A 17033-nucleotide genomic window follows, 5' to 3' on the forward strand; every position below is an offset into this window, starting at 1 on the left:
AAGTACTCTAAGGTTTTGATACATGTATGTATATATTTCTAGGATTTCCTGTAAATGGAGTATGTGTCAGGTGTTAATTAGATTGATCCAGTCTCACAGACCTTCAAGGCATCACTGTGGCCATAGTCCATGCAGGCATTTAAAACTTGAGTCTATTGAGACTTTGTAAATCTAGTTTGAAGTGCATCACAGGACTTTGCATTGTTTGCTTCAGTCATTTGATGTAAAATAATTTTGGTGGAAATGCTGAGGTCAGAAAAAAAACATTTGTGTTGTGGGGAAAAAGAGCAAAAGGTGCAAACCAAAATTGAAACAAAGAATGTGACATATTTCTCATACTGAGTGTCTGAACTTAGAGGATGATGTCCAACCATTATTGCTGTGATGCTCCCATCATTGTCCAGCCCTGTTTAAATGCAAAGGTTTATAATGCTCCAGTTTTCCAAACTGTGAGTAATCATAAGTAGACATTCTAAGGAATCACACCAAGCAAAATCAAAGTGCCATAAAGTTCATGTGTGGCACTAATTGCAATTTAACTGCGTGGTTATTACAAGAGCTTTTAATTAACTCAGCCATCATACTGTGGCATACAAATTGTGCGTAATAACAGCATGCTGACTATAATGACAATAGGTTTGTCTGAACTGTGAAAATCAGGAATTTTATAATTTTCTGAAGTTTCATTTTATGCTTTTAAATACTGTGTGGGTATTTCAGAAGGTTTCAAAAATGGAAAAAAAAAAGATAAAAAGTCCTAGCAAGTTGCTGAGGCTTACCTGTTTTAAAATTTTGTGGAAGTCTTTAATTCTTCATGAAATTCAGTGAGAGTTATCTCACTAAATTAGTTTTCTGATGACTTTTCTGTTTCACTTTTCTATTCTTCATCCCATTTGAGGATCATTCTTTACACTCTTTTGGTTTTGAAGCCAAGAAAAATGCTGTTTGTGGAAACAATCAGAGAAAATCCCATTCCAGTGACACTGGAAGACAGTAGGAATACATTCTGATCAGATATTGCTGCAAAATGGTAATTTATTACTTCAGTAGAGTAGTAAGAACATTGCTCTTCTCTCAAAGTTACAATTCCAATCTCTCAAGACTGGCAATAATAGCACTGAATGATTTCTCAATTGGAGGGTTAATTTTGCAGTGCAAAGACTAAAAATTAGGAAACAATGTAGCTAATGGCTATAGTTGTACTTCATAAAACATAAGAAATAGAGCTAGGTGATGTTACACTTATAACATATACTTCTTCCTGTAGATATAAATAAAGCATTAAAAAAATATAAAGCACAAATTATTATGGAAACTGTATTTATTTGGTTTTTAGACTGTCATCAGCCCTGTGCTGGAAAATTAAATATTGGAATGTTTGAGTTACAAATTATTTGGCTCACAGACAGAACAGGCACCTGAAGGCAAGACAAGAGTACATGATATTTTCATATGCACAAGTTTACTGAAGAAACCAGGTGATAATGAAGACTGGGCTAGCGAGGGAGGCAAAAGTAAATTTGTCTTGCAGAGTAAGTTAATGACATAAAAGTGACAGACACTACTGAGCAGTTTAAAAACCCCAGGCTGGGTTCAGCTGGGTGAGCAATAGGAGCATGGTGTACAGACACAGAAAGAAGAACCAACACCATACAAATCCAGTGATCCCAGAGGTTTAAATATCACAGATATGAGAAAGGTTACAGAGATGCTGACATGACCATTGTAAATGCTGAAGTAGTTCATCCTTCAGAAACTGTCTGAATAAGTGAGTGGCTGCTAAAGAGCGAATTTTGTGCTGCTGCCCTCATTAACAGAACTGAGTTCTCAGCAGTATGATTACTGGCATGCATATCTTTGTGAGAATGGCAGAGGTGTATGTGGTGCTGTGCAAATGCTTTTTGTTAGAATTTTCAGGATTTTCCAACACTGGGGGAAAAAAAAAAGTTCTTACAAAGAACTTACATTTCAGATAATGACTGTTTCTTAATGCTATTTTTATATATAAAGTTTACCCAAGATTAATTTTTAAGAAAGATTTTGTATTTGAAACTGAGGTTTGTATTTACATGTATCAGTGAATGCAAATTTCCTACTATTTCAAATGCATTTCTTGAGACATTGATTCAGAGAATAGAGAAAGATTGTAAGACAATATTTTGAAAGAACTGTTTATGTACACCACACATACTACAAGTATCATCCATGTTCCAAGGCACTATAACTGTAAAAATTAATGATTTTTTTTGTTCACTTTAGTCAGAGCAAAATATAATGAGACTTTACTGTAAATTCAAGAAACATGGATAGTTGTGGATTCTCTTGTTTGCTCTTTTTTTTTTTTTTTTTTTTTTTTTTTTTTTTTTTTTTTTTTTATTCCCTGAAGGACTGTTGCTCATCTGCTCAGGGGCTGCATTAGCCAGCAGGCCACCTCCACCCTGTTTCTCCTCTCCCCACAGGCTCTCACCCTGCAATCAGGCTCTGCAAGTACCTGGACAAGTTCAGATGTACAAGGCACCTGAGACCTACAACACCCTAAACACCCGACCCAGGCCTGTCATGAGACAGAGCCTCCTTCCCAAACATCTGAATCTGACTCTGACTCTCTGTTAAAACTTATTTTTATTTTTGATAAGGTAGACAGTAGCTGAAGAGTGTATGGGGAGCTGGAACTGAGGCAACTCTAACAATCAGCTGCTTTGTCATAGAAGCTGATCATAAGCACAATGCTCCCTGTGTCACATCAGTCAGCATAAAAGAATATGATAAAAGTGAGACAAATAAAATGATGGAAACATTTTGTTTGTCTCTGGTATATCTCCATTATATTGGCATAGAGAGGCTGGTGTGATAAGCTGCTGCACAGGCTGGCACTGAAGGAGCAAATTTGTGTAAGGATGCGTGAAGCACCGAAAAGGTGTAGAGACAAGGGGGGAAAATGGGGAGTCCAGTTAAGCTGGTGGGATATGCTTTAATGTGGGAAATGCTTTACTGGAGGAAATAGAGTGAAGGAGGTTTGAAACTGAATTTGAGGACAAGAAGGAATGTAGTAAGATGCTGTCCAGAGAGACCCTGTCTCTAAGAAGAAACATTGAGATGAACGCCTCAAATGGTGTTCAAAGTGTAATCCCTTAAAGGACATTAGGCATAAGTCCAGTGATAATTGTCTTGCAGGTAAATTTGGGCATGTCATTTGGAGGGGGTCTAAACTATAACTTGGATGACTGTGTTGTGATATGTGAACCACAACCTAAAAGGACTACTCACTTTCAACTTTACCTTCAATTTCAAATCATAAGGTGAACACTAGTTCTTATGTAGTAATAATGCTGATTCTTTCTTCTTTTCACTGACCTAAGCAAGTGCGTTCAGTGAATCTTTCATTATCACCACATACAACATGCATGACAACAAACTCATTAAAATGAAACGTGTTTTATTCTCTTTTAAATTTTAAATGTATTTCTCGACTACCTCTACAGGAGCTCTTAGTTGGAAAGATGGTCCATAAGACTTGCATTTCTCTCTTTAAATGTGCAATGACCTGAAAATTAGATTTATTTGCTGTCTCTGTGCTTACATGTGGGAATATAAAATAGGAAACAGTAATCCTTGTTGTGTAGCATACACACCTTCCTTAACATGGTAGCATTTTGAATATGTTTCTGCTTCAAGATTGGATGTCTGCATTAGAGGCCATATTGATCTTCTCTCTCCCTTTTTCTCTCTAAAAGTTGACTACCTAATGACTATCAAGTTTTCATAAATCACATACAGTATTAATTTTTCTCCAGTGCCAGCTTACATAAATGCATGCTGTTCAGTCTGCTTAATATATCTTGTCAGATGTGATTACAAGCATAACTATCATAACTATCTCCTATTTAATAAATATATGTATATTTCTAATTTTTTTTATTCAATGACTAGGAAGAGTGATGAGATATGAATGTGATGTCCTATGTCATAGAAGATGTTCAATATCACATTTTACAAAGAAGAAAATGAGACTTTGTGTGAATTTTTATCTGTTGACATCTAGATCAGAAAGCTGGACATAAAATTCCTTGATATTTTCAACATCTGTAGTCCAGTATCATTAAACTTACATCTTGGGTCATTACCTTAATGTCTTTCATTGTTATAATGCAAGTTTCCACCATGCTAACTGTCCACTATATATTTGTGTAGCTGGGCTGAGCATGCTATAATAATTCATGAACCCTGAAAGAAGGCACAAAGTTCAATGCATATTAAAAATGTGATTGGGATACATTAAAGAAAAAATGGAATATGCTGATATTCTCTGAGGATACTGATACAGTCTCCATAAAAATACACTTCCTTATGGGAAAAAAACACCACAATCAATAAAATACATGGTGACTTTCTTACACACTTGGTATCCCTTAAAAAGGAATGCTTTTACTACTTTTTTCTACTATAAAATGGCTAATTATATGTTTGCTGCATTCATTATGGATACGGTGTTACACAGTGTCATACATAATTAATTATGCTTTTCATATCTTAGTCTTTCTTGATAAAATGTAGTGAAACTGAATTGAGAGATAGATAACAATTGTTGCTTACATGTGTTCTTTCCTTCTTGTGGCTGTTTTTCCTTTTAGGTGAATAAGATATGTGGCCCTCCTGTAAGAAAGCCTAAACATTCTCCAGGTTGCTCCTTTGATCAGAACAAAGATAATCAAGGGTTGAAGATGTTCTCCAGAGACAGTGAACAAACACTCACCAACAGAAGAAAGTAAGACATTATTTTTGCAGCCAGAAAGAAAGAATACAGTAAGCCATTAATTTTACAACAGACTAGATTATGCTCAATGCAATGGCATGCATTACTAGATAATAAAATCTGCAAAGAATGAAGCATTTTAGCAACACAGTCTACTGTTACATTTTGGAAAGGGTAATTACATGACTCGATTTTGTTTACAGAAGTAATGGACATATGACCAGAGTCATTTGGTGTGATTTAAAGTATTTAGGAGAGTAGATAACATTGATAGAATATGAGTCGTAGTTCTGTGTGTAATTTTTAAAATTACATTTAACTTTACATAGCAGCAGTCATTACTAAATTTGACAAAAAGTAACTGTAGCTTTTTACAAAAAACTGATAAAACAAGCTGATAAGACATAAAAAATTAATTATTTTTCTTACATACCTTTCTGGTGTAAAAAAAAAAGACAACAGCATTTGTGACTAAAAAGTCTTGTTTAAGCAAAACCTGCTGATTTTTTTTTCTCTGGCTCTTTTGCTGGTATATAGTTAACTGAAGTGACTGCAGAGGCTTGGAGATTAAATTTAAACTCATATCAGCATTGCAGGGTGAACTTTGTGTAACTCTGTGAGGTTGGTGTTTGAGCTGCCATTACAGTCTGTGGAAAGGAGAAGTCATTTTAGCTGTGCACATGTCTGTAATCATCCAGTGCCACTCAGGGATACCCTGGGGTATCCCAGCTGATCTTCCGCCAAGAAGGATACAGGTGTCCCATATCATAGGTGTTGCATCATGGAGTTCAAGCCTGACAGAAGTGTTTGGAATATACTCTCAGGCACTTGGTGAGACTCTTGAGGATGGCCCTGTGGAGGGCTAGGAGTTGGGCTCAAAGATCCTTGTGAGTCCCTTCCAAATCAGTAGATTCTCTGATTCTGTGGTAGCTTCCAGCTTTCTGCAGATATCTTAGGTAGCTGAAGGAATCTCAAAGGCCAGTCTATATTTAGACTAGTTAATCAGGTTTTTAATGACCATAATAGCACTCTAAGGCGTTAGGAATGTTGCAGTTAAGATTGAAGGCTCCATTATGCAAATAAAGTACAAAGTTAAAATCAGAAATTTCATTTCTGTCGTAGTGTTTGCTAAAACACAGAGAAGTTTTCTCTGTCCTCTTTTTCCTCTCATTTCACTTTGTAGTGCAGAAGGAAACAGAAGTGAGAGAATTTCAGGGAATAATTGCTCACTCCTGGTAATTGCGCACTTCTGGAGAAGAAAAGGTGCCTCTGAGCTTCAAAGGCAAACCATTCTTCTCAGTGTAAGGCCCTCCAGTTACTAAATAGTGGGAAAAAAATAAAAACAACTCAAAATATAAATAGAGGGCTTTGAAAACATTGTGGTTGCAGAAAGGTTTGCAAACCAGAAGTTTACTTTAGCCAGGACAGATGTTTTTCAGGGAATACGCATTACACGGGTACATGTTTCTCAGTTACATGCAAGTTCTTGATATTTTCTCATTGCTAACACTCTGCAAACACAATAATATATTCAAAAATCCCACTTAAACCAGGACTGTTTCATGTTTCAAAGCACAGAATGCTGTATTGACCTCAGGGAGATCACCTGAGAGACCTTCAGGGGCATGAGAGGCATTGGGCAACACAAAGCAACATTGTTTTCCCTTCCCTTCCCTTCCCTTCCCTTCTCTCTCACCTGTCTGAGATTCTGGACACTCTTCGTGGCATATAAACTCTGCACCAAAAAGGGGAAGGCAAAGAAATTTTGAAATCCATTGATACAGATTCCAGTTTAACAACTTGCTGTCTGCTGCCATCTGCAGTTTCCACCTCCTGGATCACCTCCTTCCTTATTAGGCACAATCACTTTACATTTCACTCTGTATTCCCATAGCAACTGTAAGAACCTCACATGGAAGTGTGACTTAGCAAGTGCTTGCAGCCTGCTCTTAAGGAAGTGCTCTTCTCTAACTCCACCTTATTTACCTCCTGTGGTACTTCAGTTTTCCAGCAGAATGTCCAGATGAATGTTTACAATTTAACATACACGTTGGGTTGCTACTACCTGAACTTCTGAATTATTTTTACCTATTTGACCTAAGCTGGTATTTTTTGGTGCTATTTGGTACAGGAAGAAAAAGCAATTTCTCTGTTTTTTTGATGCCAAAAAATTGTTAGATGAATTTAAAAAAATCTAACAAACCCTTCCATAGCAACATACAAACTTGGAAGTATATAATGCTTTTTTCTCCTTACTGCAGACAGCTTCTAGCACAGAGGATGAAATTGTAAAAGAAAAAAAAAAAAAAAAAAAAAAAGCATTTCTAAATAAACAGATAAAAAGTATCTTCAGCTTCCACTGACTGTAATTGCACATTTGTGGTCAGCTGCCTATAATTACATGCTATCTGGTCTAGAGGATGATCATGTGAAAATTGACATTCATACCGTTTGCCCTTCTAACTATTTTGGTCAGACATCAACAGGGGCTGAAATCAGTTATTACTTCTCTATTAAATTTATCTTTGCCTCAGAACGTATTTACTAGTAAACCAAATGACCTTTCTGTTAGAATGCAATTTGTGACTGCATATTATGACAGGTATATTTATTTATTTTTATTTCTTCTTCAGAAAAACTTCCAGCTGTTCCCTTTGAGAGGACCCTCTAAACACTATTTTTCAGCCAGAGTGTAAACATAAAGCATAGACAAAATCAAAATCAATCCACTCAATGGCATTTGGAGGGAAATTGCAATGTCACTGTGCACACTGGATTCAATTTTGGGTGTGGAGAAATAAAAGATATGGCTATTCATGGCTAGGAGAGTGTGGATGAATCATATTTAAAACCTAATGCACATAGGCAATTATATGTTGCATCGTCAAAATTGACCCTACATGGGATTTTTCAGAGCTGCAGTTTTAGAATTAGTAGGGCACTCACATCACATTTAATAGACATAGTAAATCAAAACCACTGTAGTTTGTGTAAAATATTTGCTCTATTACATGAAAGAACGTATGGCTTTTTAAATGATGGACTGTATATATCACTGATGTTTTATTTGTTTTAATTTGAAGTAAACAATACTGAATAATTAAATTCCCTATAGCATATAGTCCTATGGTGACTAAATATAGGGAAATGTATATACTATTTCTGGCATTTTTTCACAACTCCAGACACTATAAATAGAGTTAACATAAAGTTAACTGGGTTACAGAGCAATGAGTATAAAATTTGGTGGGGCTTTTCTGTGTGACTGCAGGTCATAGATAAGTCAGTAATGTGTCATGTTCCATTTCAGAATGAGTAAGTATTTCAATTTTTCCCAGTAGGAAAGGGTCTCCCAGAAAGAGATTTTCAATTAATAAACAAACACTTAATATTAAATACCACAATTCTGTTAAGAACATACCAACTAAAAAGTAATTAATGTGTTTTGAATTAAGTACAAACCTTATCATTATCTCTGGGCATTTTAAAAATTATTTAAAATAACAATACATAATTTATAACTTACCAGCACAGCACATTGTAGAACTGATACAATCCTTCAGATGGTTATTTAAATCTTTACTAAATACTGAACACCTACTAAACCCATTTTATCTGAATCTTGAGTTGCTGCATAACTTTAAAAAATATTTTTTGTAGCATTTATAAAGATAGGTAGGGAACTTCTTGTCAGCAGTTTTGGAAAACAGGAGATTTATTAATCTGCACCTATTTTTTTATTTGCTATACTTCTTTTTGGAGCATTTTTGCACAGGAGATTTATTAATCTGCACCTATTTTTTTATTTGCTATACTTCTTTTTGGAGCATTTTTGCATCTATTTGTCCATCTATAACATTGCAAAATGCATTACTACAATGCAAGAAAATTTCAGGTTGAAAGAAATAGTTCCTTTTCCAGAGCATATGTAAAGTAGGGGCTTTTTTTAAAAAAAATTTGATCAGTGGGAGTATCAACTTTGTAAACTAATGAAGCGTATCTAAAATAATCAAACTCATCTATTGACAGATCAATTTAAATACCACTGGAACCAGTGGAGAGTAATGGAATAAACACATTCCTTATGTTTTAGAGCTGCACAACAGCAAGGCAGCTCAGTGTTGTTGGTTGACACTGACAATTATTTCTGGTGTCCGTGTGCAGGGAGTTTATCAGGCACCTGCGGCCCTACCGAGCCTTTTTCGGCGGCCTGGCGGAGCAGCTGTGCGGGAGCGAGCTGGCGGCTGCCGATGGGCTCCGCTGCTGGAACGGAGACGATGTCGTAAGGAGGTAAATTTCTGCCTCACTTCTGTCTTGTTTCTGTTGTAAAACAAATTTTGCTAAAACAGCTTCTATTCAAGTCAAGTATGGTGTTTCCGTGTGTCAGTGTCAACATTAGTTTGAAAAATAAAAAAGCGTGGGTTCCCTTCTCTTAGGCTTCACCTGTACGCAGTAAATAAAATCTCCCTGGATCTCTGTTTAGAAAAAAGAAAAAAGGAATTCCAATGTTCGTCAGACATTTTTACTTCAAATTCACAGCACCTAAACATACAAAAAACACATAAAACTGGAAAAGAAGCTGGATTGGCATTTACAAAATAAGTGTTGGACAAAAAAGAATATAGATTTTTGTTTGAGCTTGGTCTTTATAAAATGCTCCTTTTAATGCAGTATGTGGTAAGAGACTCAAGCTTAAAACCTTCTCTGGCTGTGAAGTATAAAGTAAGCTCTTATTATATATTGTTTCCCATGAGAGAACTAAAACTTAAGGTGAAGATAAAACATTTTAAAAGAGAAACATGTATTTTTTATATATGCAGCAGCTTGGGAGACATCATTCAGCAGCAGTGGCAAAGAAGAGATAATAAACTGCTACAGTCCTAGATGTGTGTCTCCGGAGTCAGTGTATTACACAGCTTATAACACAGAAAGATTTTTAGAACTGATCTCTGTGTTTTTGCTTTATTGCTTTTATCAGCAAAACAAACATTTCTCTGAGCAGGAAATCCTTCCCTTCCTGATGACAGAGACCAAAAAAATAAAAAGTTTGTTGCAGTTATTAGTAATAAAAGTCATTATGTTAATGTGGTGTGGATTAGTAGGTAGTATCAAAAGTCATATCAAAGAAGGCTGTGATGAGAGGTAGTAAAGTGTGAGACAGCAAATAGAGAGAGCAGTGGGCAATATTCACCTTTAGGAATTTCTAAAAAGTTAGATAGGAGCTGTCATTTATTAATTGATACATGAGGAAACTTAGTGACATCTTTTTATCAAACAGCTACAGGCCCACTTTTCTTTTTCTTCTTGGGCAGTCCTGTGCTGTGGCAGCACCAAAGTCCAGTGAGTGGTTGTAACTCCCTTGACAGTCTCACTGGCAACCTTTGTCCAGGGATTTCAACAGTCTTCTGAAGATGCTGTGTTCCTTCTTTAGGTAACTGTATTTGAGATTTAATTTCAACTGTACCTCCTTGCTTTTGTTTTTCTGACCATTCCCTGGTTCACTTAAAGTAGTACTACTAAATATTTCAGTAACAATATAAGTGAGGGTCTTATAATGACATATTCCCTGAGATCAAGTTTCTTCTGTCATAACTTGTGGCTGCTTATATACTTTCTATTAATAAATTAGATATTTTCAAACCTTTCTTATTTTATCATATGATACTGTTATGCTGTATCTATTATGTTATATGGTTATACTATTACTTTGTTTATACTATTACAATGTACTGTTTGATTTTGATTGATTAGACATTAAGGTCCTGATAAAGAAATCAAATATTCCCTAAATTTTCTAAATTAATTGTAATTTTAAAAGTAATTTAATAGTTATGCTAATATATATATAGGCTATATATATGCTTTTATATATATGTGTGTGCATACAATACATTTAATATTGGATCCACCCAACGATATAATGGGTGACAAAAACACTGTATCTTAAAAGTAAGGAATAACATTTTGTTATTAGTTTAACTTAAAAATTTCCTTAACTAAAATATTTTGTCATTGTATATATATTAATGCATATATATTTATATATTTGGTTAGTAAATGTCAGTGTCAGTTTCCTGAAAGAGCTGAGATGTAGATAGTAGAAGTACAGAATAACTAAAACCAGAACAGGAAACCCTGAGTTGCTCTAGATTATTAAATGAAGCTGAGACCTGCAGATTGGTTCCTACATCTCAAGTCCTCTGACTGTACACTAAATACATTGAGGTACACAATCTCCTGTTTCACTATCTTCATGAAGGCAGTCAGATCTGTCCTCTTCCAGCCCTTCATTTTGCCTTCTTATGTAGTCAAAATGCCCTTTGTTCAATTGTATTTTTTTATATTTGTTCTTTTGTAACTTAAGCGGGGAAAGCTGTCCTGCACTTTGGCCAAGATAAGTGTTTTTTACTGTTAGTATTGATATTAGAGAAGTTATGACCGAGGAAGAAGTGTTTAGTATTTGCTTTTATAATGGCTGGGATGCAGAGCAAGCATTTAAAATATATTCTGCTTAAACATTAGCAAGATTTTTCTGGTGACAAGGACAAAAATAAGTAGTTTTATTGTCTAGAATCTACATAAAGAAGGATTTGTAAGAATAGGCAAGGCAGGCACTGAGAAATGATGCAGCAAAAGCTGATTTATCTTAGCAATGTGGAGATAAATTTGATAATTTCTTAAAATCTCCTCTAGCCCTATGATTTTGAAACTAGGATTATCTAAATCCTGTGTTGCTCAACTTCTATTGTCATGATGCCAGGATACTGTGACATTTTAGAAGCAATAATAACGGAGCAGGCATCATTGCTTTTCTCTCTAAATGCTGAAGAATCCATACACTCACTCTCTTTACTCTTTTTGTTTCTCCCCATATCCTGCCTGCCCATTAATATAATAATAAATAACAATACTGATGAACTCATAAGTGCATCTCACCTGTGTTTCTGGCACTGATGGGGAAAGGTCTACATTGTTCAAATTAGTTAAAGACAAATAGATTTTATCTGTTTTTGCCTTCTGTTTCAAAAACATGGGCCATAAATTGCTGCTGATGACTGAAATTTGGGCTTGACATGAGAAAACAATATAATGAACTATGTATTGCTGGTGTATTAGGACCTGAGGAGATTGCTTAGACTACTTGCTGTATCTGTGTTTCAAGCTGCAAGTAGCAAAAAGCCCTGAAGACAGAAGACAGATGAATGAGGAAAAAAAACTTTGCAGTTTTTAATTTTCCTTTTTTGTGCATCTTTCTGAAGGAAGCATTTCAAAGGTTTTAACACTGGCAATATTGGATATCAGTTAAGTCTTACAACCTTTGCCTTCTCTAATGCTATCCAAGAGATTACCAAGCCTGGATGGGAAAAGGTCAGAAAATGAAAAATGGTATTATTGAAATGAAAGCTTACTTAACAGTTTACATTTCATACAATTCAGCTGTTCCATTTTTGGTGTAAGCCTTCTTTTTTTTTTTTTTTTTTTTTTTTTTCCAAATCACAATGCCATGGAAATATGGCCCTTGATTCTGCAATTCTAGAAATTGTTTTGGGTCTAGCATTCCACAAAGTACAGGCTCATGCTTTCATCAAAACCTCAGACCAGGATTCCCACATTCCTGCATTCATGTCTAGCAGGATCAGTAGTGGCCAGGACTTGCGGGAGGAAGACCACTCTGATGAGGTCTGTGTCACTGCAGCTGAGGCACAAGACATCTCAGAGGAGTCTTCAGTCCCTCCCCTGTCTTACCCAGTTGTGTGGCTGCAGTGGTCTAGCATGAAATTGAAATTCAAACTTCCCTTTCAAAGCTATAGCCAAGTGTTATGATAAAGTAGCTGGAGTTTAATGTTATAGGATTCATTAAATTCAATGGAAAAAGAGGAATTAAAATTAATAAGTTATGCACTACCAAAACATATGAGTTTAAATTTTCAGTGGCATCTTAACATTAAAGCTAAAATAATGGGAGCTATGTAAATAGACTGAGATTGTTCCACTTGACAAACATAGAGATTTAACTAACATTTATACAGCTTTGGTTGTCCAGAGAGCCTGGCTAGAATGTGAAGAGAGATAAATTAAAAATACACAGAGAGAGCATAATATATACTGTATATCCTTGGACCAGCAATTTAACTGAAATAAAAATAGATGTGAGTGAAAAAAATAGTAATATTTTGTGTGTTGAAGGATTCAGGAGTAATGAGATTATTAAAAACAGCTAATCAAGTTTTGAAGGAAGAGTTTCATATAAAGCGCATATCTGAAGTATCCAAATTAAGAGAAATTAAGCAGCATGATTGATTTTAATTGCTGAGCAAATCATTAAAAAGTGATTATAATAAGCATCTCTCATCAAATAAATGCTTAGCACATAAGAGCAAATGCACAGCTCTTAGGCTGGGGAAATTTTCTCTTTTGGTTTTTAAATATTCTAAAAGTACTACAAACCAGTTCCCATTCTTACCCAACAAAAGAAGATAAATGGTTATATAAGGGAAATTAATAAATTGATTTCAATTTCCTTCTATTTGGACTAATCATCACTTTTTAAAACAAGGAAAAATGTAAACTGCTGTCTAAGACACCACTTGACACCTATGCAAAAGATGTGCCCGAGCAACTTAAAATGCAGGAACATCCCATTATGGATCTTACTGCTTTGCCCAATAAGCTGCAGCCAACAAGGACTGGAGACAGATGATAGAGGAAAAACAACTGTAAGCTTGTACTTCCTCAAAATATGCAAATTTTTGTAAATGCATGACCCTGAACTGTGAACATTCAATCTTCCCATGAAGTCAAAACTTCACACCACTAGCTTTCCACAAGAAGAGAACCAGAAGTTTTCAGATGCCAAAGAACTGAGTCAGTTTGAGAGGCGCTTATGATACATATTTCAGTGTCAACATAGCAAAGACATGAACTGGCATAAGATCTCTTAATTTATAATAATTTTGGGGCTTATTTCCTATTTTGCTGTGAGTTATAATAGTAAAAGTCATTCCTGCTTTAATATTGGTAATATCTAGTCTCGGTATATGCTTAGATAGGTCTTGTGTCGCTTCAGGATGGAATGGATTTAATTACATAAAACCAGCAAAGTATGTATTGCAGTTGATAACCTCAAAATAAATAATCCACTTTTCCTTTGTTTGCTTGAGCAAATATATCATTTTCTGTAGTGTTTGCTCTGGAATCATTGTACTTGTTTGTCGTGCACAGCAAAGCCTCTAACAGAAGGGTTCTGACAGTGGAGTGGGTGAATTAATTTCTATTAGATTGGTAATAATTTACAAATTGTATTGACTTTTAAAATTAAAAACATGATTAGCACCATGTTAAATAAACTGTAGCATATTTAAAGTCACAGAAGACTATTCAAAGGTAGGCATGAGAAAGAACAGTAACAAAGAATATTCCAAGTTTTAATTATTTCATCATCATACCTTCACTTTGGAAGGTATTTGCTTTTCATTTTACACAATCATAGAAAAATAGGAAGCACAATTAGTGATCTGATGACTCTTAAAGGTTTTCTAGGTGAATTCTACTTTACTACACTCTATAACATGAAAGAATGGAGGCAATAAAAATAAAAATGTATTGTATCCTTTTTGTATAACGGTTAATATTAAAACCAAGGAAAACTCATGCAGGAGACTTTGATGCATAGTTCAAAAATAAACCTTGCATAGCATAAATAACTGTGAATCATAGTAGATTATACTAGACAGAAAGTTTGTGCCTCATTGAAGTTCTTATAAAAGAAATATCTTCTTACTGAATTCAACTTAGATATACAGGTTCTGTTTCAAATAGTAAGTTTAGTTATATTTTGCAGTTTCACGCACTGATACTCTGAAACACTTTATATTTCTAAACCCGAGTTATTTATCACCTTTAGCCATGGCAATTTTATACAGTACCCTCAATGAGTTATTTAAACAATATTTTGGGTTGTGAAATATTGTCTATGGGGTCTTCTTTTGCTGTAATGCCCACAGCAGTTTTCTATAAACTCTGCAACTTTAGCAGTCCAGAGAGGAGACTTCAGTGTAATAATGTTCAGCACTGCAGCTTTTACAGATGTTCCTTTCAACCTTCTTATTATGTAACCTCTGCTGAAGACTTTTTCTCCTAACATCTATAGGTCAGATTTTCATTGAGCATCCTGCACTGACTGTGAGTGGGCTTTTGAAACTGAGATTGTGCTGAGGGTTTTGCTTTTTACATTTTTATAGATGACATAGATACTCAAGCAGGGTGCCTTTAAAGATCTGGAAATTGGTTGGGAGATTAATGTGAAAACCACAAATTTTTCCTATGAGTCTAATTGGGAAACTTTGCAGAAATTTTTTCTTTATATAAGAAAAATTTTCGTTTTGTAATCCTATTTTGATGAATATTCTATAGATTTTTATGTGTACAGATTGGTATTTTTGCTGTAATTTATACAATACAGATGATAAAAAATTGTATTCATATAGTTTTATTAATGCATTCAAAACTTAGTTCATTCATTTTTTTTTTCTAGAAAGAAATATTCTTTCCAGTTTTATGAAGTATTTCTTGCTGCTTTTGTAGCCAAAATAATCATTAGATCCTCTCTAATGAAGTAAAACTAATCTGCCATTTAGAACAGTTAGTCTATGAGCATGTATTCAAAATATCATTTTGTCCTTCTTAATAAAAGTTATGGTTTCTTACCTTCTTTAGCAGCTCAGTTTCTACTTGTATTCCTTTAGAATTATATTATTGGAAGCAGAGATTGTCTTATATTCATTAAAATTACTATTTTGTTCTGTTTCCATTGTAACACTGCATTTCTAGGGTCAAAGTTTTTTAGCACTAGTCTCCATATGGGCTCTCAGGAAAATTAAGCTGCACTAATGAAGACTGTGAATTTAGAAATCAGTGATGTTAGCTATTTTTTTTTATCAGTTCATTGAATAACCCAAACTGAAGCTACTTGTATCCCACACAGAAATTTAAGGAGGCAACCCAGTTAATGCCTACCTGCTATGAGTGCTACTGTGACAACTTTCTCTGAAAAAAGACTGAAGAAAAACCCAGTGAAAAGGACATAGGTACACCATATAGGCCATGCTGCAACCTTACTATGATCCAGTCAAGCATCAATGTGAATAGTCACATCCTAATCTGAAAGGTTTTCACGTTCTGGTAGCACCTAAGATATCAGAAGTTATTATAACAGATCAAAGCAGCTGTTCGTGCAACAGGAGACTGCAGATTCTTCCTAAAAACATGCTTTTATACCTATGAGAGAGAAAAAGGAAATAAGAAGCATAAAAGCCAGTTCAGTCTCACAATGAGTTGTCTTTCTTTCAGAATAAACAAGATATCTCTGCTACCACCAAGACCTTCCTTCCAACTGTTGGGAATCTTTATGCATATTTGAGAAAATCCCTTGGATGGAGGGGTTGCATTCTAGTCTACTCCTGGGTAATAAGATGTAGCCTCTCTTCCTCAGTCTGAGGAGTGAATCTTTCTCATGTTAAACACATTTATATCTTTTGTTAATAAGAGCTTGCCATGTTAAAACTCATGTTATTCTTGATTTTACATAATCCAGGTATTTGTGTGAAAACTGCATATCTGAATAGGCATTTTGGCCTCTTTTTTGCTGAAGAGATAAATGGACCCTTGTAGGATACAATTAGTTTAGTCTTCCAAATAGCTGGATAGAATTTTCTAGAAGGACTTTTTCTCCCCTTTGAAAGGGTATCAGTCTAAAAGTACTTGTAGAATTTATGTTATGAAAGGTTAAAATATCTAGTAACTCAAGCTAATACAGAGCATCTATGCCGAGACAAAAAACAAAATAACCTAAAGACTAAGTATTAGAGGTAGTAGACTAATCCTGAGCAGCTATGTCTAAGTGTTTCAGATATTTCACTTGAAAACTAGGTACCCATATTTATCTATATACTGCATGTAATCATATAATACTGTTGATCTACTTTTGCTAGTACTGATCTTCTGGTCAAAGTGATGTATTAAGCTCACTGAGCTAAACTGTATAAATTAATTACGCAAGACAAAGCATCAGTTTAATTCTTCCCCAGTACTATAGGTCAAGGATGGAACATATTCTTGAATAAGGTACCAAACCTTTCATTTCACATAGTTTCTTAAAGTTTCAGTTTAAATGTAAGATGAAGTTGGGAACAGATTTGGAGAGAATTAGAGTGTTTATGAAAAGAAGATTAATTTTCCCTGTTCCCTTAGCCTGTTTTCACTGTGGGTGATGTAATGCTAT

General features: G+C 34.9%; 1 protein-coding gene across 1 annotated transcript in view; it reads left to right on the forward strand.

Annotated features, from left to right (window-relative positions):
- The window catches only part of LOC110477034 (glypican-5), a 231021-nt gene that overhangs the window by 51348 nt on the left and 162640 nt on the right, over positions 1 to 17033 (forward strand). The window contains exons 4-5 of the mRNA XM_077781482.1: positions 4632 to 4765; positions 8918 to 9043. Coding sequence (XP_077637608.1) covers positions 4632 to 4765; positions 8918 to 9043 — 260 coding nt within the window. The remainder of the gene's footprint in view (positions 1 to 4631; positions 4766 to 8917; positions 9044 to 17033) is intronic.

The sequence above is a fragment of the Lonchura striata genome, chromosome 2 (genome assembly GCF_046129695.1).
Source record: "Lonchura striata isolate bLonStr1 chromosome 2, bLonStr1.mat, whole genome shotgun sequence".
NCBI lineage: Eukaryota > Metazoa > Chordata > Aves > Passeriformes > Estrildidae > Lonchura > Lonchura striata.